The 23,625-nt window shown below is 53.6% G+C and overlaps 7 protein-coding genes across 7 annotated transcripts; 4 read left to right on the plus strand and 3 right to left on the minus strand.

The window, feature by feature from the left end:
- Positions 1–49: 49 nt before the first annotated feature.
- Positions 50–3,496, minus strand: CONPUDRAFT_158103 (uncharacterized protein; the record flags this gene model as incomplete). The annotated part of the gene is made up of 10 exons (XM_007775077.1): positions 50–723; positions 776–919; positions 974–1,436; positions 1,491–1,587; positions 1,638–1,813; positions 1,879–2,008; positions 2,061–2,289; positions 2,339–2,540; positions 2,591–3,114; positions 3,163–3,496. The coding sequence occupies 10 exons, from the start codon at positions 3,494–3,496 to the stop codon at positions 50–52; spliced, it is 2,973 nt and encodes a 990-aa protein (XP_007773267.1).
- A 301-nt stretch (positions 3,497–3,797) lies between these two features.
- On the plus strand, positions 3,798–6,598 carry CONPUDRAFT_158104 (uncharacterized protein; the record flags this gene model as incomplete). Its single annotated transcript, XM_007775078.1, has 9 exons — positions 3,798–4,116; positions 4,169–4,228; positions 4,278–4,464; positions 4,560–4,830; positions 4,880–5,140; positions 5,194–5,280; positions 5,330–5,734; positions 5,789–6,112; positions 6,188–6,598. 9 exons carry the CDS (start codon positions 3,798–3,800, stop codon positions 6,596–6,598), a joined length of 2,325 nt encoding a protein of 774 aa, XP_007773268.1.
- Positions 6,599–7,412: 814 nt separating this feature from the next.
- CONPUDRAFT_158105 (uncharacterized protein) lies at positions 7,413–10,306 on the plus strand (the record flags this gene model as incomplete). The annotated part of the gene is made up of 4 exons (XM_007775079.1): positions 7,413–8,606; positions 8,661–8,687; positions 9,700–9,882; positions 9,938–10,306. 4 exons carry the CDS (start codon positions 7,413–7,415, stop codon positions 10,304–10,306), a joined length of 1,773 nt encoding a protein of 590 aa, XP_007773269.1.
- A 220-nt stretch (positions 10,307–10,526) lies between these two features.
- On the minus strand, positions 10,527–13,488 carry CONPUDRAFT_158106 (uncharacterized protein; the record flags this gene model as incomplete). Its single annotated transcript, XM_007775080.1, has 11 exons — positions 10,527–10,830; positions 10,925–11,030; positions 11,118–11,525; positions 11,584–11,614; positions 11,661–11,695; positions 11,752–11,879; positions 11,947–11,993; positions 12,060–12,172; positions 13,182–13,221; positions 13,271–13,285; positions 13,351–13,488. 11 exons carry the CDS (start codon positions 13,486–13,488, stop codon positions 10,527–10,529), a joined length of 1,365 nt encoding a protein of 454 aa, XP_007773270.1.
- Positions 13,489–15,875: 2,387 nt separating this feature from the next.
- CONPUDRAFT_139542 (uncharacterized protein) lies at positions 15,876–17,458 on the minus strand. Its single transcript, XM_007775081.1, has 3 exons — positions 17,069–17,458; positions 16,896–17,001; positions 15,876–16,798 (listed from the first exon to the last, which is right to left on the minus strand). Exons 1-3 carry the CDS (start codon positions 17,370–17,372, stop codon positions 15,922–15,924), a joined length of 1,287 nt encoding a protein of 428 aa, XP_007773271.1. The 5' UTR covers positions 17,373–17,458; the 3' UTR covers positions 15,876–15,921.
- Positions 17,459–17,653: 195 nt separating this feature from the next.
- On the plus strand, positions 17,654–18,401 carry CONPUDRAFT_84779 (uncharacterized protein). Its single transcript, XM_007775082.1, has 5 exons — positions 17,654–17,725; positions 17,786–17,836; positions 17,891–18,024; positions 18,078–18,124; positions 18,191–18,401. The coding sequence occupies exon 5, from the start codon at positions 18,198–18,200 to the stop codon at positions 18,393–18,395; it is 198 nt and encodes a 65-aa protein (XP_007773272.1). The 5' UTR covers positions 17,654–17,725; positions 17,786–17,836; positions 17,891–18,024; positions 18,078–18,124; positions 18,191–18,197; the 3' UTR covers positions 18,396–18,401.
- Positions 18,402–20,260: 1,859 nt separating this feature from the next.
- Positions 20,261–23,624, plus strand: CONPUDRAFT_168675 (uncharacterized protein). Its single transcript, XM_007775083.1, has 12 exons — positions 20,261–20,395; positions 20,450–20,518; positions 20,575–20,729; positions 20,798–21,175; positions 21,265–21,590; positions 21,655–21,701; positions 21,768–21,895; positions 21,960–22,010; positions 22,076–22,210; positions 22,261–22,554; positions 22,617–22,722; positions 22,823–23,624. The coding sequence occupies exons 1-12, from the start codon at positions 20,271–20,273 to the stop codon at positions 23,550–23,552; spliced, it is 2,544 nt and encodes an 847-aa protein (XP_007773273.1). The 5' UTR covers positions 20,261–20,270; the 3' UTR covers positions 23,553–23,624.
- Position 23,625: the final 1 nt, after the last annotated feature.

Here is a 23,625-nt window from a genome sequence, read left to right on the forward strand (position 1 = left end):
CGAGTCGTCGAAGGCTGTGTGGACGCCGGTTTGGGTGGGGCAGGCAGTGTCATGCAATTTCGAATGAATGATGGTCGGCATAGCGGTTGACGTAGAAAACCGAGAAGTTGTCGTACGATTGATAATGCTTGAGATTGCGGGGGATGGGTTTGTCGCCGTAGTAGGGTATGAGATGGGCCGATCGAACCAATGAACCGACAGGCACAAAGGCTAGGCTGCGCAACCCATCATCGTGCACGTCTGGTCGTACCATATACATCCCGGTGTCTTCGTCGCGGTTGTCAGATAAACGAGAGTACCACTGTACCAGGGCGCACGAGAACGTGCGAGACTGGTAATCGAAGGATAGGAAGCCAAATATGCGGGCGACCTCCATTCCGAGCATGCCGCTCACGTCTGGATTGGTTGAGACGAATGCACAGTCGTGCCGTGGAGCCTCAGTCCTCCAGAGTAGCGTTGAACGGATGAGCTCGCGGCGCATCCCGGTGGTCCCGCTGAAGTCGCTAGGCGCGCGGAATACAGTGACTGCGGAGTTGAACATGTGGATGGTTGAGCTGGGGTTGAAGGCGGGATAGTCGGCGGGTGAGATGTCGGCAGACGCATTGCTGTCTGATGCCGGGCGATATTGGTCGTACAGAAAGAGACGGACTGCGCGAAGGAGATCGTCCACAGGCAGCTCGAGTTCGTCAGCAAGGGCCGGAATCGTCTTGGCGCGGCCACGAGCTGCAACAGTCGTTAGAAAAGACATAGTCACCTCAGAAGATATGCGGCTGACCTTTAGTAGCCGCTAACATGACCTTCGCATCGATTCTCCCGTCAACGGGATCACCCGGATCCTCGTCGACACGTTGCGATTCCTGTCCTCGCCAGCAAAGGGCCGTGCCGTTGCTATCCTGGCTGGTCCCAAAGAGTGAACTATCTGAATATAAACACTTCAGACTGCGGATTCGGATAAATAAGAAGATATACATACAGTTTGCCAGCGTCTCGAGCTGGGATGAAGTGAGTACATCCGTCAGCATGCCCCGAGCTTCAAAGTCGACGCGGCATGCTGCAAGCTTGTCTAACCTCTGGTTGATGAGTAGCATCTGGAAGAGGGCGTTGAAATGATTCGAACGCCTCCAAGGCTCCTTCACGGCCTTGATATGCTTCGACTCTGTGATCGAGGAGCAGAGTCCGTTAGGGGCGCCAAACAGCCGGATCATCAGCGCGTAATGGGTGAGGGAGTGCTGCCGAGGGAGTGATAACGTTGATGCGACGCCGACCGTTTTGAAGATGCCCCGGTACTGGTGAAAGCGTTTGAGAGCGCCTTCCACTTCGCGGATCGTTTCCTCGCTGTGGATGTCGCGCCGGACAAGGTAACAGAATTCGAGAAACGCACGGAACGTGCGTACAACGTCTGGTGGTACATGACCTTCGATTGCCGGGAGATAAACCTGAAGTCAGAGCATCAGGATATGATGTTGCGAAACACGACCATGATTACGTACTTTCATCAACGCCTTACTATCGTCCCCAGTCCACTGCTTGAAGCCGCGTCCGTTTGGAAACCGGCGGAGTCCCGAGAATGGAGCAACAGCCGCGATGCTAGATTGTGCATGTCAGCAAACGAGCAACCAACAAGATATAAGACTTACCGCCTGTCAATGTCGTCCAGTTTCGCCAGCGCATCAGGCTTGGCATGGACCTTGAATAGGTATGCCACTGTCCAGTCGACCAGGTGATCCTTAAAGGTTCCCTTGATCAGCTGATGTAATATATCTGGGGTGATTAGTTCGTGGATATCGGCTCGTGGAAGGTCGTTGGTGAACGGCTGGAATGATCGGGATCAAGAAAGTCAGCAGGTGCCCCGTCATCAATCGTGCACGAGGCACTCACCACCGCATTGCCAATCACGCCATATGAGTCCCAGAGTGTCCCCCAGTCGAGTTCTTCGAGAAGGAGGTCGTTGTGCTCCTTGCAGCGTAGAGTGGCGTCCGTGTCCAGTTCATCTCGGTAGGCAATACATCTGAGTAGATATCATTAGTATGGTACCAATATACGTAGGGAATATGACTCACTTTGGACACCAGCCCTGAACTATGCACGACAGGAGTGCCTGCTCGGGGTAATCGGCGATATAGGGTCCAAGTCCAAAGATGACTCGGCGGTGGTAGCCGTCGCTGAAGGGGAGGACTTCGTAGTTGGTCATTCCGGGCTTCAGGGAGGAGAGAATCTTGGCAAGCGTCGAATGAAAGAGCTGCCGCCGAAAATGTCGATATGCCGGATCACCGCTGTGAGATTTGTCCGCTGCACTACCCTGTCAGTAAGAGGAGATGCAAAAAGATGAAACACATACTCTTGGGGATAGCTAGGAAGCCAATGAGGGTAACAGCGTTGCGATGGGCTCGTCGCACAGTGTTATGGACGTTCCCGATGGAGAGATAAAGGGGGTAGTAATCGGTCTGGCCGGTGGCAACCGATACCGTTGTTTTGTCGCTTCCGAGTATCACAGGGACAAATGTCGCGCCATGCGTTGAAGGGTCCGACGCTATCTCATTCTAAGGAGCTGTTAGACCCAGGTGTGAAAGCAAGAAAGCTATGCACGCACCGCTTGATCCCATGCCCAATCACCAGAGAACATGTTCTCCCACTGGCGAACGTCGGCAGCGTCGTAGTCACGATAGGGACTATAGTCTAACACATCCTTGAAGTCCGGATTGGCGAGCATGTTCTGGACAACAGCGTGTGGGTCGCGGTACCACACATCGTACGACTCGTCCATCCAAGCAGGCGCATTGCGGGTGGGCTTAGCACCCTTGTAGGAGACCGTAAAGGAGGACCACGGGACATCGCCAGTCTTAATGGCGTCGATTGTCTTGTGGAGCTTTGTGTGATCTGCAAACGGAGGGTCGGCACCGTACTTTTCGAGGGACAAGCCCCACATGCGCATGAGAAAGTTGATATGATCCACCGGGGCTTGGGAGCGGGTGTAGAGAAAGTCGGCGGTTTCGAACGCGACCCTGTCTTGAAAAGGTGACCAGTCATTGCGAGATTGAGGAGGAGGAGGAGGGGGAGGCCCAGGCGGAGTGTCGGCTGATCCCAGGAAATTGCCATCGCCATCGCACGGACGACCTGGGCTGGTATTAGATAGATTTGAGATGAACCAGAGGCAGAACTCACCATCCAAGTAGCGATGGTGTACTCGCACCCCCCCACCACGCAATAGCCGAATCTTTCCTAATGAAGAACCCCCGCTGTCGTCACTCGCATCACGTTCATGTCCCGTGTCTGCTTGAAAAGGGTTGTTGTCCGCAAAATGGTCCCCATCCGCATCAAACGGGGGGTCAGAAGGCCTTAGACGGGGAGGAGGTGGTGGTGGAGAAGGGCGAGGAGGTAGGGTGCGGTGCTTGCTATGCAAATGCTGCGTAAGGCCGGATGGGTTGCTGAGGAGTCGACGGCAGCCAGGAGCTGGGCAGGGGTACTGACGCTGGGATTGTTCTGGACGTTGTAGCATCTTGCTCTCGTTATCCCAGCTGGGTTCGTCGTGCGTAGTATACAAGTTCGTCGCAGTCGGGAGAGAAATGGCGTAAACAGCCAGCCTAGGTGCGGAGGAGCGCTCGACTACCCTATTACGTGTTTGTCGTGTTTTTGCGGAAGGCTAATGGCAACGGTAGCTGTGTTCATCCGCTTCAGTTCATACGTACTCGCGAACCTGAATCTGAACCAAAACTCACATGAGCGCCTTTTTCTTTCTTTCTTTCTTCCCCCGTTCTGTGCCGGTACCCGTCCTTTCTCGTCCCTTCAGACCTACGACCATGTCCGAACGCGTCAGCACCCGCTCCTCCAATGCAGAGAAGCATCCCGGTTTGGCTCACCTTGCACTGAACCGCAGGAGCGCAGACGAAATCGCGCTCGAGAAGGCCCAGAAGCGAGCGACACAGGAAGCCGCCGACAAGAAGAAGAAGAAGAGCCAAGAACGACTCGCTGACGCTGAGAGTAAGCTGGCTGACCAACAGAAGGCAAGGACTGAGCGCGCACCGAGGGCACCAGTGAGACCAGCCCGTTCTCAACGGGTTCCCGACATTCCGCAAGATGTTGGCGAGGGGCCTGGAGCTGACGAATCTGAGGCCGCCAGTCAGTAGTCGCCTGCATCAGCAGTAGCATTGAGCTGACCTTGCAGCTCAAGGGCCTCCCGAGAAGGCGAAGAGCAGGAAGAGATCTGTGAAGGGAGGCAAAGTCGCTAAAGGTAAGCTTGAATGCTGTCTGATGATGGGCGATTGACTCACGATATGAAGGTGCTGGCGACGCCGGAGGCACTGAGCCACTGGTCCATGCAGCCAAACCCAAGCAGACCGTTGCTGTGAGGTCAACGTTCAGGAGTGGAGTTGAAGTGTTGAAGGCGGGAGGCACTGACAGTCGTGAGGTGCCTGCAGTTCCGCACGAGGTCAATACCGGAAACGGTAATGGTGACGCGCGGGTTGTGTGAGTTTAGTTTCTTTCCCATCAACACCCATCATGCTACTTCATCTGACTGAATCAACTCTTTACTTTCGCGACAATGCCATCCGACGTTTCAGCCGCCCCGTCTCATTCAAGGCAGTTGTCAAGAAATGGTCCTCCAATGTCCCTCGCTCCGCCCCTCCCTCAGTCGTCTCATCTCTATCCCGTTCCACGACCCAAAAGGTGGCTAGCGCAGCCTCATCCGTCGCTGGTGTCCGACCCGCCAATGCTAGCGGTGCTTCGGCTATAGGGGACCATATTGATTCACTCGGTATCTCTGATGACGACGACGAGAACATTACCCGTGAGCGCCTGAGTCTCAACCAGACCAGCGCCCGGGATGACAATGTAAGTTCTTGACTGTTCACTCCTTCAGCCTGGTGACTTCGCATATCAGATCCTCGACATCGCTCATGCGCCGAGCGACCTTCTGGAGATGGAGGAGATGGCGGAGGCTCCCTCCAAGAAGACGTCCAACAAGCGGGTCCACTCAGATATCGAGGAGGACCACTCCAATGACGAACGCGAGGTGCTCCCTCCCTCGGATGAGGAGCAGGAGGACCTTTCCTCCTCTCCGCCGTACATGCCCGAAGCGCAGCTTTCAGATCAGGTTGAGCAGGAAAGGCTCATGGACAAGTACTTGGCTGCCATGGCGCCGGTGAGTTTACGATCTAATCGGACCTGATCACGATCGTGCTAATCACATTACAGCCCCTTACCGAGTCGGACAAGCTCATCTCGAGACACGCCGCCCAGGACCAGCCTGACCCCAAGCCTCTGTCTCGCACTACATCATCAGTAAGTACTCCATTGGCATGACTTCGGCTGATTTTGACGTTGAGCTTAGACCGACGTCGCCATCACCGAGAACCCCCGTGCCCCCAAGCGCGCCAAGGCGGCGCCAGCTACGAAGTCCCAAGAGAAGGTAGGAAAGCCCTCCGCCCTTGCAACTGCAACACCCATACCCGCACCTGCACCCACGTCCGCGTCCGCGTCCGCGCCCACATCTTCCAAGGCGAAGAAACTCCCCTCAAAATGGGTCAAGGAAGACCTCCCGTCTTACTGCAACAACAAGAGCTTGTGGACGTTCGTGTACATCCCAACATTCCTTGCCTGGCTTGGTACGCAGCGGGCTGTTTGGGGTCCAAGTTCTGCGTCGATACTCGATGCCATGAAAGATATCTGGCTGGCTGTTTACGAACAGGAGATGCCGGAAGAGCAGGACACGGTTGAGGGAGCCGCGTTTGGCTTGGTAAGTGTCATAGTCTTCGTGGGTTCGTCGCTCATATCATCTCAGTGTAAACAGAAGGCGAACGACTGGCGGGCCAACTTTGGCTCCACTGCCATCGCCGTCCTCCTTAACAACTTCGTCGAGCAAGAGATGCATGGCCAGGATACCTCCGAGAAGGATCGCAGGTGGTATGCTGAGGGCCTCCTCTGCGAGTCCGCCTTCATGCACGAGGAAGTCACTGACGACGGCACCCCTGTCAACCCTCTTCGTGGCAAGTTCATGGGCAACATCATCGCGACGCACTACTCGGCAACTCAGGGCTACATAGAGGTGCCCGACGTGAGCGAGCTCACCGGTCTATACGCTCCGTGGGGCGCAATCACGCTCGCCATCACCGCCGTAAGCTCCGCTATCATTCACTTACTATTTTTATCATCTGCTCCACTGGTGTACTCATTTTCTTATCATTGTTAGGGCGAACGCGCATGCACGCTTGCCAAGGAAGGCAAGCTTGGCTCAATCGAGCACATTCTTCACGACCTTGCCAGCTTCGAGGCGTCTGGTCGCCGTGGCAGCATCATCAACAGGGCGAAGACCCTCATGACTGCCAACAAGGACGATCGTCTGGAAGCGAATGGGAGGACCGGGAAGCAGTCGACAACAATCCTCAACTTCTCGGAGCAAAACTGGTCGGCGGCTTCGTCCGCGTACTGGTTGTCTGTCAGGGCTGCCGAGCCTAAGGTAATGGCGTCGGCACTCGAGGCGTCGGCGGTATATTCCAATAAGGTCAAGCGAGGTGAACGTGAGGCTGACAACGAAGGCGATACCGACGTTCCAGCTGCAATCGCTGAAGACAGGCGGGCAAAGCTCACGTTTTGTAGATGAGTTTCTATGTTTACTCTATTCTCGCTCTTATCAGCCTTCACAGGAATGGTCGCCTCATTCAGTCGCAACGGTCCCATACGCGCCTCTCACGCCTCTTGCTCGGCTTCGTCTAGCACCTCGCTGTCGTCATGTTTTCACGCTCTCGTTATCTGCATTGCCGTCTCTGCTTATCTCTTTGTAGTCATCGTTTTCCTCTCGCCCATGCATTTCTTTTCATCTATCTACCCCTGCTCTCCCTACCCCGCCAGCTGGTCTGGACCATCGCGTTTATCTTGTTTTCTTACTCTGCTTTTCGCCTGCTTATTACGAGTTTAGATTGATATTGGGTGGCTTCAATGCTGCTTTTGGACGCTTAATATATGCTTTTTTCGTGATTGCTACTACATGCTCGAGTGACAAGTGGGATTAAGCTAGAAAAAGCATCCGGACGGTGGGGGCAATGGGAGAAAAGCAGCCATAAAGCAGAAGGATCTACTTTTGACGCTGCTTTTTGGAACATCGCTTTCGATTAGCTTTTGGGTCGTTTATAGTCAAAAAGTCAGTGAAAAGCTCCGAAAAGCGGCCTGTTGATTTCCTGATGTGACAAGTCCCGGACCCCAATCTTGTTTGGCTCATAACACTACCAAACTACTTTTCTTGTAATTCATAATGCACGGGGTAATACATCTTTGTATCCTCTATCGTTTGGGTGGATTAGAATTTTATTATTGTGACCTCGAGATCTGACCCCAACCAATTTCGCTGTTCTCGGCACCAATGGCTTATGTAATCACGTGCGTATGTCAGTTTCCGGTCGCTGACGCCCTATGCAACCATGGCACCCCGCAAGAAGGGCTCAAAACGCGAACATGGGTCTAGTGGGAAGTTCATATCAAACAAAAAACCTCATATTGATCACTCAGACATCTCTGAAAGCGGCCACCAGGACTCCAGTGACTGGGACTTAGAGGCAGATGACGAACATGAAGATCCTGGTTACATCTCAGACTCACAGTCAGACTCAGGCTCAGATGACGAATATGCATCCATTCCATCTCCATCAACATGGATCTCAGCAGCAACCAAAGCCAAAGCCCTGGAGGTCCTTGAGCACAGCCGCATTTCAGTGACTGTGGGTTCAATGCGAGGTGCCGAGCTGAAGTTTGATGGACCAATCGACAAGCCGGGTGGGGCCAGGGACAAGACAGGAAAAGCGAGGGGGCCTTATGGGGTTGGTGGCTTATCAGCAAGGAGAGCAAGGGAGCTGAGAAAGGCAGCTCGGGACAAAAAGGAGAGTGGTGAATTGGATGAGGGGCGCTTTCAGAAGGAGGTGGAAGCTGTGAACGCGTTAGAGAAGAAGAAACCCCGTGAAAACACGAACCTTGCCTCGTTTTTTGGTCCCAAGCCCTCCACCCCATCATCTGGACTCCGCACTCTTCGCCAGGGGTGTGTTGGGGTTGTCGAGATTGAGGATAACTCAGATATGCCACTGGCACACCCTCTTCCTGTCTCCGAGAACGGGCCAGTCATTATGTCGATTGACTCAGACCAAGATGAAGAGTCACTCACCCATGTCGGATCTGCTGCTCCATCTTCACCCTCTGATGAGCAGGAGGTTGAGGTCGCAGACGGAATTGCTGAGTTTGTCGAAGGAGTGCTGGATGAAGGGGAGCCAAAGACTTGGGAGAAACTGCAAGCGTTAGCAGAGGAGGGATTGAAGAATGCACGGAAAAGGAAGTCTTACCGAGATGAGGTGGTCTTTGCCTCGTTAGTTCAACTCTATCGCTTTGCTCCCAGGCAAGGGAGGCTCCGAGGATCTCTTCGAGTGGCTCGGAATCTTGGGCAAGGACCAGCATTTGCACGCGTCTTGAATGCACATGCTCGACATTTTGAGGCAATGGGGAGCTTGAAGCCAGGTCAACAAGGGAAGCGGCCATCTGGCTCCAGTGGCTCTGGGGAATCTGCATTGGATGACGAAGCCTTCAGTCTCGGTGTCAAGAGCTTTTTGCGGACGCTCGCACCTGGAACAGTAAGGATGCACAGTGATGATGGACAGGAGCAAGCTAATCAAGGGTTTGCACAGGTGACCCCCACGCTTCTGCAGCGTCATGTGAATGAACATTTGTTTCCCTCACTCAAGCTCCGTAAAACTTCGATCTCTAAGCGTCAAGCTAGACGTTGGCTTTACCGTTTGGGCTATCGACTAAAGTCCCACCAGAAAGGAGTTTATTGGGATGGTCACGAGCGCAAGGATGTCCGAAAACATCGCCAGGAGTTTTGTGATTTATTGAAATCCCTTGAACCGTAAGCTAAATCTATTGGATTATGCATATTTAATTACCTAATTATTTCATAAAGTTACATGGCAATGTATGAAGGTCCGGAGATGAAAGAAGTCCCACCTAATCTTGCGGAAGGGGAGGTGGAGCACGTGTTTATTTACCAAGATGAAAGCACGTTCCACGATAATGACTTTCAGGGACAAGGCTATTATCTCAAACACGGAGAGCAAGTCCTCAAAAAGAAGACACGTGGTCGGCTCATGCACCGATCAGGATACATCTGCGCACGTTATGGTAATTTAGCACTCCCTCCAGAAATGGTGGAAGCAAATGCACGGCTTCCAGAAGGTGAACGTCTCACAAAGACGGACTCTGGTGTCACGATTTTTCCCTCTAATAAAGAAGGTGGTGACACTTACTGGAATACTCAGCAAATGATTACGCAGGTGAGCAGGCATGTTTTAATATTGAATTCTTCATCAAACCATATTGTTTTCAGCTTCGGCATGCAATCTTAATTGCACGTCGGCTTTTTCCAAATGCGGTAATCCACTGGGTGTTTGACAACTCTTCATGTCACGACAGCCGAGCCCCTGATGCTCTCAATGCACGCGAGATGAATGTTGGGCCAGGAGGCCGTGTCCGACACATGCACGACACAATCATCCCTTTAGGCAACCCTCATGGACATGGGGGGAGCTTCAATCAATGCAGTTCCCTGCGCACATTCCCGATAATCATCCTTATAAAAAGTTTGAAGGTAAACCTAAAGGAATGCGTATTATTCTCGAAGAACGTGGATATATTAAACCTGGCACTAAGCTAGTTGGCGATTGCAAGCTATGCAAGGCCAAAAGGGCCAGAAAGCCAAAGCTTGCCTTATCTCCGGAGGAGATGGACCTTGCTGATTGCGAGGACCTTGTCAACGACTCAGAGGATGAGTCCCGTCCTTCCGATTGCTGCCTTCTTCGCATTCTCGAGCTCCAAGAAGACTTCCAGAATGAGCTGTGTCTCCTTCAGAAGGTTACCTTTATTTATTTATTTTGGTTCCCACAAGTCGCTCACAGAACTTGTGCAGGTTGTCGAGGAGGCCGGCAATCAGTGCCATTTCCTGCCGAAATTCCATCCGGAGCTAAACCCCATTGAATATTACTGGGGCTGGTGCAAGAATTACTTTCGGGAGCGCTCCAATGGCAACTTTGAACGCGGCAAGCGGCTTCTTCAGGAAGCAGTTGACATGTGTCCCCTCATAACCATCCGCCGCTTCTTTCGCCGAGCCTCGCGATACCTCAGCATCTATCACCTTGGGGCAACAGGGGTAGTTGCAGAATTTGCTGCCAAAAGGTATCGAGGCCATAGAGGTGTTATGCAGAAGGATATTGACCAAGCCCAAGCGGAGTGGGAGGTAAAACAGACCAAGCTGACGGTTGGACAAAGTCTTCATTAGGTAATATTTGCAATACAACAGTGCTATGTATCTACTTGTGCCCCCTTCCGATGTTTGCCAGACCCGGTCCTGGAGGGCGATTTCGCCGTTTGCTTACGTAATCCGTCCTTTTCCCTGGAAATGCGAGATTTAGCCTAAACTTGGCTAAATGAAAGCGTTTGGCCATGGTTCCACACTAAAAATCGCAAAATTGCGACTTGACATGAAGTTGCGTCCCCGACTATACCTGCGAGACATAGCTTGAATGCGATCCTAATACCGCCGCAATCACGTCCACGATACCCGCGTCACGCATCGCAGCTTCAATATCCGGAAGAACCGGCATCGCGAACGCGTCCGCATGCGAATATAACTGCGAATGGGTATCCAGGCCACCCGTAGCCATTGACGCTCCCAGCCCAAAGTCATCATCAAGCGCCTGAGCGGCTTTGATATCCTCGATCGCGCGCACTATATCCTGCCTGATCGGACGCTCGAACGCGCTCGCCCAGCACCACGAGAGCACGGTGAAGAACTCGGACATGCTGCATCGCAGTAGCATATGGCGCACAGCCAATAAACGATTCAAAGTAAGTTTTTCAGCGCGACAGATTAACAAAGGAGAGTAAAGGGACGCACGTCTGAAGACACTCAAGCTTAACCGCTCGCGTCAGCGCGTCCCCGCCGTCCTCGACGGGCGTCGCACGCAAGAGAAGCTCGCACCAGAACAGAAAGGGTCTGTTTCCTGATGAACGCGTTCACCAATCGCGCGAGTAAGCGAAAGACTTCTCATGAGCTTTGCAAGGCCCAGCAATTCGACAACGGTACTCACCTATCTGTATAATCCACGTCAACGGTATCCCGTACAGCGCATTGCGCACTATATGCTGGCCCCACGGTATCAGCGCCCGCGTAAGCGTGTGCAGTATCAGCGCTAGCATAGGCGCGTCCGGGTCGCTCGAGCCAGCTTCTGCAGTCCCGGCCCTCTCCTGTAAATCCTCGAACACGGGGATGTTCACGGACCCTAGGGCGCTGCGCATCGCGTTGAACAGGTGCCTTGCGATTGACTTGCCAGACGTCTCGTCTTTCCTGTGCGCCCTTGATGGCTCTGGTATGTTCGAGCTCGAAAAGGCCGAGCTCAAGTCGTGCGAACGCACGCGTACCTGGGCTGCCTCGGGGCTATATGCTATGGCAAAACGCGCCTTGGCAACAGCGAGGAGGAAGTGCAGATGCTTGATGTCTTCGAGATGTTCAGTGAACCGAGCGAATGAAAAGGACATCCCGCTTTTTCTGCCTACGAAAGAAAAGAAAAGGCGACAAGTCAATGAACTAGAAGTAGCATTAATGAGAACAAAAGGGATTATAGCGAACTTACGCATCCGCCAGTCATACGCATGATGTGGTGTGCGACTGGTACCCAGTACGGATGAGCGCAATAAAAAGGAAGAATAAAGAGAGAAACGTACATGGTCTGACAAGGGCCATGAACCCCTGCGTGTCCCACCACGGCACGTACTCCGTGCTCACCTGCATCACGATCTCCCGCAGCGAACGCGGTGGTGGACCGCACAGCAGCGCTTCGTCTTGGAGTGTGCTGCAGACGAGAATCAGTATCTCATCTGGTAATGCACAATAATGTAGCATGAGACAGGCAAACTCACTAATCGCAGTGCTGGTCGCGCCATACGCACGTAAGTGCGTCCCACATCTAGCGGCGGAAAAACGACGCGTCAACATGTCATTTGTCAATAGAAAGTTTGATAGTTGCACACACCAATTGCATACTCCACCGGATCCGCATTTCTTGTAGGCCGGGCTTGTCGGGCGCCGAAACAGCGTTATGAGGATCCAAAGAGCGCAGCGACACGGCTGCAAAAAGGAGACTAGCTGGGTGCTGGTGAACCGCAGCCTAACACTCGGGCCCCTGTCCGCGACACCGCATATTAAAACTTTTGACCGAATCCCGCTTACGCTTACTGATTTCTTGTGTCGCACAGCCGCGAGCGCTCACTGTGGACAAAATGTGATTTATTTGTTATGAGAAGCAATTAAAAGGCGCACTGATGAACGCCCTTGAGAGCCGACCTTTGCTGTGATTAAGAAGAGCCGCTCAAAATAAATCTTTTTGCCGTGAGTTTGCATTTTAGGGTAAATAAACTAAGTCATAAATATGGCCATATAGGGCGGTTGATTGCCAAAATAGGTGAGCCGCTCTGTTCATCATCGCAGCTTTTGTGCAAATATTGGTTAAAAGAATACCTCGTGGAAAAGGAACATAAAACCCGGTGGGAAAGTGAACGTTTAGACTTCCCTCGAAAATTATCTATACGCCACAGAGTGACTCGGTACAGCGTGTTCATAATGAACACATGCAATGAGTTTTCACCAACAATAACCGAAGCGTCAGTGGACGTTCGAAAGCCCTGGCCTCTTGCAATTGCCTGGCTTCGTCTTGTATCAAATATTAGACTGACTTGTATTTTCTTTCATGTTGCAAGACCATCGCAATACGCGTCACTGACTTTCGATGATGGCGCCTCCAGCACGTTAAATTTGTCATCTCTTGCGATATATCGAACATTATCTTTTAAGCCCGTCCTCGCTTGCGCACTCGTTAAATATTAATGTATGTGCACTTAATTCATACCTACGACTTGCCTACGTCCTTCTTTCTTGTAAGACTAAACATAAATACACCCGGGCGTCCATTCTATCGACTATGAAATACGTGTGAATCCACCTACCGCCCTTGTTCAAAAGGACGTTTTTGGTTCGGGTTCTCCAGCGCTGGTCGAAGAGCCCTGTGCAAATAGCATAATAGAGTTCGTAGCAATTGCGCTTCTAGAAATGGCATCCTTGGCCTCCTGCGTCCGAAAGTGCATCTCTGTAGTTATACCAAGGCCCATTCGGATGACAATTAGCGAAAAGGCGATCCCCTGAGAGCATCATTAGCATGAGGGGTCTCAAGCGCTCTGACGTACTCACTATTATGGGAACGATCTACTCATGTCACCGCAATACATTAGAATGATATCGCGACAGAGAGAAAATAACTAAATGCTTACCGCATTCATGACAATGACATAGTGTTGCCAGTAAATGGCAGTCACGGTGTACAGCTCTGCTCTGTACGTTACAAGCATGCAAAACATCGAGATTGAGTATATTGCGCCAGACTCAAGGAGAGTGATTGCAACAGCCATGGGATTGTTGCGACGACTTCCATGTACGTGTTGGCGTATGTGACGATAAAGATAAAATATCCTCGCGGCGATCATCACTAGGTTGTTGATCACATTGATTAATTTATGTCATTCAAGAGGTTCATAGAGGAAATAACACTTCACCTGTACAGCTGAGGTGAACTACGAAGCTCAAGGCAAAAACGGACAAATTTGTAGGTATCGTCATGTTGGCCATGAAATCCAACCATTTTTCATCACTCGTGTATACCGGTCCTTCTGCGTCTTTGATTTCGAGTCTGTTTATGTACAACATGACAATCCCCATAGCTGAATAATGCCTCTTTAGCTTTTGAAACACCTTTCAACCAAAAAAACTCACCTATGTTTGCAAGAAAACCAGCGGAGATAGGTATGACTACCCGTTTATCATTGTTCCAGACCTTCCAGAGCCTATACACCTTACGTTTTTAATTCGTATAGTAAGTGATCAAAACAATCTAGTCATCCAGCAAACATACCATGAACCCATCCCCCAGCCAAAGCTGTATAACAAATGCAACTATTTTAATCTCCTGGGAGATTGCTAACTTAGTCTCGAGCTGGTATACATCTAAAGCTTGAAGCGGCTGCGGCATTGAAGAGTTTTTCACGATGCATTCTTGTGCGCTTCCTGACAGCTGGCCTTCAAAACTTGCGAACAAAACTTGCGCTGCTTCCATATAAGTGTAAAAATATGCACGGTACAGAGACGCGCAGACGTGCTAGATTCGTATTTATGTCAGCAACCGGTTCTTGCTGGTCATGAATGTACGGAGCTTACCAATGTTGCGATCACAAACATCAGAACACCGACGGCAAGGACAATGATATTGGCCCTTGCAACGGCACTTTCCGAGTGACGTTGTTTCGTCACGATAATGTAAATATCCAGGGACAGTAGCACGGAAAATGCTCCTGCGTCACAGAAGATGGCCTCTTATGGTGAGACTTCTATGACGTTGGGATACCCCTCACCATATAAGATGATTTCTGGAAGGAGGCACCAGAACTCAGTGAAGAGACTTTCCTCGAGGGAAGACATTGGGGAGGAAACAGGACGGACAAGAGATTACTCATGAATAGCGCTATTAATATTAGCATCTCGGGACTGAGGGCTGTGTTATAGAACATCACGAGGGCATCAATCCTGTATCGTCGGATACAAATCGCTGATGGCAAGGATCAGGCTTCATATCGCCCCATCCTCAGTTGAAATCATTCGAAGTCGGCGAAACTTACTCCAGCCAATATACTCCGAGCAAGAAACGCTTACGTAGGAAATGTTGACCTTGTCTGAGAGGCACACTTCAAGCGAATGAAGCGGGAAGGCCAATGTGGATTCATCATACTACGCCCGAGCATCAAGGAGGTACCAGTTCATATGCTCGATCATCTCCCTAACAGATACATGATGCAAGGATGGTTGTGGAGCTTCATAAGATATCGAAGCTTACGTCATTTATCAAGTTACCGACACATCTATACAGCAAGTCACAGGTTTAGCCAAGAATTACCGGAAGCAGCTGAGGATGACATCCCTGGCGTATAGATGAGAGGGGGAGATGTCAACGATGGCTTCCTGAGAAAAGGCTTGAGAGCGATATCGGTCTCAAAACTTGATGCCCGAGGCTCCCTGCTTTGAATACACTGAGCTTTAGAAAGGCTTTAAAAACAATACATGCCGTACCTCGAGGTGACGGTGGGTGATTATAAGGAGCCAGTACGGGTCCAAAGCCGCTGTCAAATTTGTCCAAAAGTCGGTCAAAGCCGGGCAAGCATAGGCTTACGGTGTTGGCAGCCTAGCTCCAACATTCTGTCACAGCTTTATGCGCAAAAGGGTGAACTGTTCGTTCTGAACAAGCGCAGTGGCATCAGAATGGTCACTGATATCATCACGGTTATCTGAATAGCTATTCACCTTGGGGGCGACGCAATGCATGTGCCCTTTGCGTCGTCTAGGCTGAACCTTTAGATCTTGACATATCATCCACCACCTCGCCACCAGCAGCATCCCGGACATTTTTAAATAGAGCTGTCGCTTTCTGGAGCTATTAATGAATGTAGTTTAGTAGCTGATTATCCAGGTCCTCCAGGTCTCGCGTAGCCTCCATGAGCGCCATTCGGTCTGCCTCAATTGCATTTGGGACTTTGATTAGGTAGCGCTTCGCTTCCTCGTGGCCTCGTTCAGCTGCCAAACCATCCTATACCAACCCTTATCTCTTCTTTACTTTTAAAGCAGGACACTTGTAAGTCTTGGAAGGCTTTACCTCTCCCATGGATTAACCGGCTTCTTCTCGCTTATCAACGGTATGGCATGAATACAGTTCTGAGGCTCGAGGCTCAAATGCCAGTATTCAAGTACACGTCCCCGCAATGAAGATTAGATTAAACTACAACAAACCACACCCTATATCACACACCACGATAATACCCCGCCGTCCCCTCCCCGGACCCATACACGTCTCCAGCACCATCATTCCCAGCGCCCAGCGTCGCCCAAAAATCCTGATCCATGCCTAGCTCGTCCCACCCCTGCCCGCTAACACCGCCGTCGAGCTGCCCGTGCTCCTGACTCTGAGGGAATCCAGCGTCCTCCTGCACCACCGTCTGCATGCCGGGCGCGGACACGAATGCAGCACCGTCTAGAGGCACGAACGAGTACTCGTCCGACCACAAGCTCTGCTCGTACGTCGGCTCCGGCATGGTAGCCTGAACGTGCATTGACTGAGTGGATATGGACGCGCCAGTGGTAGCGTCCGCGCTCGGGTACAACGCCCCACTTCCACCTTCAACACCGCCATCCAACAAAGGCACATACACACTCTCCTTCCCACTAATCACGCCGCCCACACGGCCACCGCTATCACGCAGCGGCGCATAGCACACCCTCGCAAGACCAGAAGCACCCTCGACAATGTCCATCACACCCGCCTCGCGCATGATCGCCTCCACATTCGGAAGCTCAAGCGCAGCAGGGAGAACATACTGCCCCTCGAACCGCCGCCTGCGGTTCTGCCGCTGCGTGTCGCCTTCCCCGTCTCCCTGCCCGCCATAGTTGCTTCTACCTGCAGACGCCGACGTACCCGGCGACGAGCTGAGGTTCGATGGCGGCGTGGTGTACAGCCCAGCGCTCCCCGATTCAGACGCGGATGCAGCTGCGAGCAGCCGCTCACGGTCGAGCGCGATCGCGAGCTTGATCTCCTCGACAGTCTTGAGAATCTCCTGCCGGATAGGCAGCTCGAACGACGCGGACCACGACCACGAGACGACGACCATGAGCTCGGACATTCTGTCAACCCAAATCCCAACACCGTCAGCACGATAACCATCACCATCAACGGAAGAAAGAAAGAAAGAAAGAAAGAAAGAGGGGACACGGCACGCACGTCTCGAGCGCAGCGAGCTTCTCCTCCCGCGTGACCACGTCCCCGCCGTCCTCGATCGGCACGACGCGCAGGAGAAACCGGCACCAGAACGAGAACGGCTCGTTTCCTGCCCGCGCGCGCAACCGTCAGCACAACGACTCGAGCAGAGATAAGTGAATGGACGGAACACGCACCGAGATGCGTGAGCCACCCCAGATGCGGCCCCGCGAGCGCCGTGCGCAGCATCAGCTGGCACCACGGCGTCAGCGCGCGGCGGAGCGTCGCCAGGATCGGCTTCAGCGTCTCCACCTCCACCTCCTGATTCGGGCTTGGATTGGAACACCCTGGCTCCATCCCTCCGCCCTCTATCCCAGCTCCCGCGTCCGCCCGGGCTCGAGCCGCCGACCCACAGTCCGCGCCACACTCCCCAGCAGCGCCGACCCTCGCCTGCAGATCCTCAAACACCGGGATATGCACCGACCCCAGCGCGTTCCGCATCCCGCTCAAAAGATGCCTTCCCGTCAGCCGCCCAAACTGCGTATCCTGATAATCCGGCTCGGGCGCGCTGAACCGTTCTGGCGTGCTTGTCGCGCTCCTCGAAGAAGAAGAAGAAGAAGAAGACGAAGCTGCGCTGGAGTGGTCCAAGTCCGGTGAAGGCTGAGAGGGCGACGAGTGCTCCCACGGGCTCGGGCGGGGCGGGAGAAGCGAGCGTGCGCGCATCGCGGTAGCTTCGGGGCTGTACGCCATGACGTAGCGCGCCTGTGCGGCGGCGAGGAGCGTGTGTAGGTGTTTGGCGTCCTCGAGGTGCTCCGCGAGGCGGGTGAACGAGAAGGGGAGCCCTGCTTTCCTTCCTGCGTATGGTTAATTCAGTAACGGTTCCCGTTGCGTGAGTAGGGGGAGGGAATGCTTACGCATGCGCCAGTCGTAGTTGCCCAACGCAATCCGTGTGGCGTGGTACGTGACTGTCCACCCCCGTCAGCCCATCGATCGCATCGTACGAAGGAAGGGTTACGCACATGGTCTAACGAGATCTAAAAACCGCTGCGTGTCCCACCACGGCGCACCCGCGTCGCCTGTGCTCGCGGACGCCACAAGCTCGGGCAACGACGACGGGGGCGGACCGCAGATGAGAGCTTCGTCATGCAGTGTACTGAACCCGACACCATTCAGAGATGGAATGAACTCAAGATAGGCGAGACTTACAAAGCGCAGATATTGTCTTGCGCCACACACAAGAGCGCGTCTCGCATCTAAGAATCAGAATCATGGCACATTCAGCCAGCGATGTGGTTCAACGGGCAGGAGTGAACACGCACGAGCTGAATGCACCACCGCAGCCGCATCTCCTGCAGATCCGGCTTATCCTCGAGCCTCAAGTTCACATGGTGCGGGTCCGAGCTCCAGTCCAGCAGCGGCGGGGCGGTCGCGATCCACGGTGACAGCGGCGAGCCCGGATCCGGGGGCGGCAGCCTCCCGTGGTCATGGGGCACCCAGGCGACGGGAGAAGGCACCGACGCGTAAAAGACGAACGTGTTCGAGTGCGAAGTGAGGAACCTGTCTTCCCCGGCGTCGCGCGCCCGGGTGAGCCTCTCGCGGAGGTGCGCGACGAACGCGGCTTTCCAGAGGTGCTCTGACGTCCCGGTGTGGCCTCTCCTCCCTGTACAAGTTTTCAGTCGGGTTTGAGGTGGAGATGCGAGAGAAGGGGACGCACGGTGCTCGAGAAACTGTAGTAGGAAACACGTCGCCATCGCCTCCTCGCTGCTGCTGCTCAGCACTTTGGCTTTCCACGCGTGCTCGAGCGCCATATCCGTCAGCTTCTCGCACGCCGTCTCTCTCCGTTTGCCAAACTCGTACGTGGCGCGCGAGGCGATCGACATCGGGCGGAAGAAGAATGGGGAGAGGGGTGGAGGGGGTGGGCCCGGTCCAAACAAGACGGGGTGGGATGAGAGGCGCGAGGATGTGGCTGCGATGGCGAGGGTGAGTGCCTGGGAGACGGGGGGAAGGAGGGAGAGGCGTCGGTTGGCGGATTCGAAAGTGGAGAGGAGGAAGGTACAGGGGAGGAGACGGGCGCGAGGTATGCGGGTGTAGACTGTGAGGTATGTCGAATGAGACAGTAGAAGAAAGCTGTAATGGGTGGACGTACGCTGGAGGAGATGGGCGACGAGCTCGCCCGAGATCTGGAGGTTGACCATGCCGCTCTCTGCTCGGATCACAGGGTATGGACTGCTCGAAGCTGGCGAGGTTGTGCCATGGCCTGAGGTACCATAGAGTGCTCTAAAGATACGGTGAGGAAACGCAATAGGAAGGGAGACGGAGACGGACTTTGCTTCCTCTATCCGTTTGCCGGACCTCTCTTTTGGCTTCTTGCGTACGATAGGGGTAGTTGTGCATCTGAAGTACGATGTGAGTGTGCAGAAGGTGAATGAAGGTGAATGACGGACACTATCCCCTTGGACAGGCAGCGTGAGCAAGACGCGGGTGGGGGAAGAGGGTCACATCGTATGCGCCTGAGCTTGCACGAGTCGCAAGCCGGGAGCTTCCTCTGAGAATTAGACTTTTCCCTGGGCATGGGTCGAATGTCTTTCCCGATCAACGTTGTCTTGTTGAGACTTTATGTTTACTGTAGTCGAGGCCGCCCATTTGTGTCACGTCGGAGAAGTGACAACGCCTCGATCGAATAGACATGCACAGCCATTACACTTCACCATAGCCTTCGCGTGGCTGAGTGTGATGGCGTCAGAAGATAAACGTCAAGACGGCCATAGCCAACTTTCTCGTTCCCCTCATATGGCATCCACCGAGTTCGTCCCGACTCGCTCCACCGAAGTGCCCTTTCACCGTTGGTATCTTTGTCTTTACGGCGCGGGCATGAACTTGTCCCGTTCATCCAGTGCAAATCCGTGCATCCGTGCATCTGTTCATCTCCCAAACTCTACCCCATGTCTATCAATAGAACGATCCAAACTCCAGAACACTCAGTGCAATTCCGATACGTTCCAGTGTAGTCAGGGGAGTTACACATATCTGCACATTGGTCGACCTTTCAACGCTCAGCTGCCAGTCTCCTCCCGTACTAAGAATCGAATTGTTGTATGAGGGACATTTTCATAGCTCGATGGATGGATGAGAGTGGGAGGCGGCTTCTTACATATCCTGATGGTGGAGCGTATTAAATAGCTAGTGTTGTGCGTCAATACAAACCTAGTCTTGGTATAACAGTAACGGGGAGTCGTGCCGAAGACTAAGACGGAGACGCGCCTCCGGTCGGCTCGGAGAGCACAGAGGTCTGACCCTTGCTCGCGCCCAGCTGCGGTGGGCTGCGGTTCACCAACAAAATTCAGCATGATGGTCACAACAACTCCTCAAACACCTCCATATCCATAGCTCGACTCTGAAATGCCCAAGGAGAAGCCTAACGCCGCTCGTCTTCCCCCCTGCGACGCCTGTAAACTGCGCAGGGTACGCTGCGACCCTGTGCTCCCACCTGCCTCTTGTCCACGATGTGTCTCCAAAAACATCATGTTCGTCACACTGCTGCCATCTTGTGCTATTCTTTGTACTTATTTCGGCTCTAGATGCACTACGAACGTCATTCCGCGCGGGAGGCGGAAAGCGAGCACCGGTAGAAGGATTGAGCAAGCAAGGTACGCAATCCGCATACATCTTCTATCAGTATAGACATCACATACTATCCTTTCAGAGTTCTATTTGGCGATGCTCGGCCTTCCAGCACTAGCAGTCCAGCTGGAAAGGCGCCACCAGTCGCAGGCGGCAGCGTCTCCCCTGTGGTTCGCGCGGAAAGCAGGATGTTCGACCTCGAGGTCTCTGGCGAGCTCATCGCACACCTCCTTCAGCGTACGTTTACCCCTTCATCTCCTATTCGTCAAATCCATCAATGCGTCGCCGCTGACGCCCCCGGCAAGTATACGCTCACGTACCCCGCGCACGCGTCATCCCCTGCAACTTCATCATATCAGCCTTCGAATCCTCGGGCCGCCGCATCGCTTCCTTATCCCCATCCACGCAGACCCTGATGCTAGCCATGTCCGCCATCAGCTCCCATGTCTCCTCCCACCCCGTCCTCTTTGGCGCGGGGCCGCGTCCGCCTGCACTGTCCACGTTCTTGGTCAGGTCCCTGTCGCTCTCATCCAAGGCGCTGTACGAGTTCGGAAAGCGGAGGGCGGCTGCGTGTCGGGCGCTGACGGAGATGGCGCTCGAGCACGCGTGGAGGGCTAAGGTGCTGAGCAGCGGCGACGACGAGGCCATGGCTGCATGCTTTCTGCTACAGGTTCTCGAGTCCCGTACGTCCTCCGTTTTGCCCGTCCCTGTCTGTCTTTCCTGCTTCTCTTCGTGCCACACCAATGCCAACCTGATTGCTGCATTCCATCAGGCAGCAGACCCAGACCCGCAGTTCACGTCTGGAAAGCGGCGTTCATCGCGCAGTTACGTCAGAGGCTCCTGCGCTGCCGCGAAGTTGGCTTTGGCGACTTTCTGAGCTCCGAGTCGTCGACGTTTTTCTTCTTCACGTCGACGCCCTCGATGATGGCGTGGCCTCCTCGGAACCAGCCGACACATCCTGATCCGGAATCGTTCGAACACCAAGCGCAGCCTGATGGTCGAAATTACCTACAGCCCCAAAGCCTGTGTGATGCCGGACAGCCGCTTGATGGCAATATAAAGCTTCAGGAGATGAGGCTCCGGTGGAGCATGCAGCTGGTGCGTGGGCACTATCACTTGCTTTCCTGTGAATACTGACGTTGAGTTTCTTGTTGGGTGATAGATGTGGGAGGCCCTTACATGCGTTTGGCAAGGCGAAGTCTGCGGATAGTGAGCATAGTCCACTGATGATTACTTGACACTCATCTAACTGCCGTCGCGGATGGATATTTGCAGCTCACTTCACGATGAGGCGTTGTTGTGTGGTCCTCCACCGCCTTCGCTCGCGGAATTGGTCGTGCAAGTTAGATCTGAGAGTGTGCTGTGGTGGGATACGCGGGGGTTTATCGACCTGGTTAGACCTTGTAAGTGATTGCTTTTATGTGCTGTTTCCTGTGTATGATAGGATGCTGACACAAATCAACGTAGACGCGTACCATGTCACTCGCTTGGCTTTATCTTCGTATGACTGGCAAATGCGTGAGCCTAAGCCTCCGTCTGGCATTCTACTAATATGTGCTGAGTTTACGCGTTCTGCGCTGCAGGAAGGAGGAGCGGACTCCCCTTTTCATTCACCCGCTTCGCCGAACATATGGACGATCTCAAACACCTGCACTTCCTTCTCTCGGTTGCACAGGTACGTTGTGCCATGGCGTATAGCTATGAAGCAACAGAGTTTCGTGCGTGTTATCGAAGATTTCCCGAGTCCATTGATCTGACAGCGAGTTAGGAAGGGCGGAAAGCATGGCTGAGTCGGCAGACGGCGAACCTAGTATCCCGTCAATCATGGGGATGTACATGCTGCACTCGATGCGCACTGCCCTCGCATCCGTGAACATTCCCGTGCTCGAGGACCTGCAAGCGAGGGTGAAGGAGGCAAGCGCCGTCCCCGGGCCCGCCGACCCGGACATGTCCAAGCTCGAGCTGCTCTTGCACACGTTCAGACGGGCCGTGGTCCACTGGGGGCACTACATAATACGTAACACGTTGAACGCGACGTACCTGGCGTGGCTCACGCACCTGGGTGAGTGTTCACCCTCGACCTGTTATTTTGTCCGCTCACGCGGTCCGTCGGCGCGCACGCAGCAGACGAACCCTTCGTCTTCTGGTGCGATCTCATCGTGGACACATCGCCGATCGAGGATGGCGGCGATGCGATCACGCGCAGCGAGAAGCTCGCGTGTCTCGAGATGTGCGTGTCGTTCCCGTTCCCCTGCGTTTCGGAAACACTGAGTGACGTGTGTTGCAACACTTTTACGGACACCGCGATACAATACCGTTCGTTGCCACAGCATGTCTGAAGTCTTTGGCGTCGTCTCGTGGTCCAGGCCGGGCGCATTCGAGCATCCGCTCAGAAGCGAGATCGGTCGCGCCATCGAGGAGATCAAGCTCGCGCAGGCGCTTAACGAATCGTTCGGCTGGGGGGTGCCTGTGCCGGATTCACGCTCCGTTCTCTCCTACGAGGGCGATTACACCGAGAGCTCATGCTGGCTCGGTGCAGTCCCTGCTGTGCTGGAGCTCCCTGATATCGAGGCAGCGATGCGCGATGCGGGCGTGATGGATATGATCAAGGGTTATGGTCCTTCTGAGGCGAGCTTGAAGTGTGCCGGCTATGCGGCAATGGACACGTCTTTTGCCTCCTCATCTCAGGAAACCTTTGGACATGGACAGTTTTCAGGCACCTCTGTTGCTGCTATAGATTATGGAAGTACAATTGGATGGACCCACGGTAGCGGTTACGGGCACGAAGACGCACGACATGCCACTTCGTCGTTTGCGACTGGGTCGACCGGAGTGCAGACGCAGGCTTTCACAGCGGATGCTCCACTAAACTTCGGTTATGTGCCGTGTCAGGGCTATGTCCATGGTGCTGGTATACCGGGGTGGGATACGATGGGCGTGCATATGGGCATGTCCACGGGACAGACGGGCGTTTGGACTGTGGATAATGGAGAGTTTGATGGTTCGACTGACGAGTCTTTCAGGGTCCTTGTAGATCAAACGCACTATGGCTCTTTATGATACAAGTCAACTGGGCTTTGCTGTTTGAGATGCTGTACAGGCTGGCGAGCACGAATAAAAATAAGTAACCGCG

The sequence above is a fragment of the Coniophora puteana genome (genome assembly GCF_000271625.1).
Source record: "Coniophora puteana RWD-64-598 SS2 unplaced genomic scaffold CONPUscaffold_13, whole genome shotgun sequence".
Classification (NCBI taxonomy): Eukaryota; Fungi; Basidiomycota; class Agaricomycetes; order Boletales; family Coniophoraceae; genus Coniophora; species Coniophora puteana.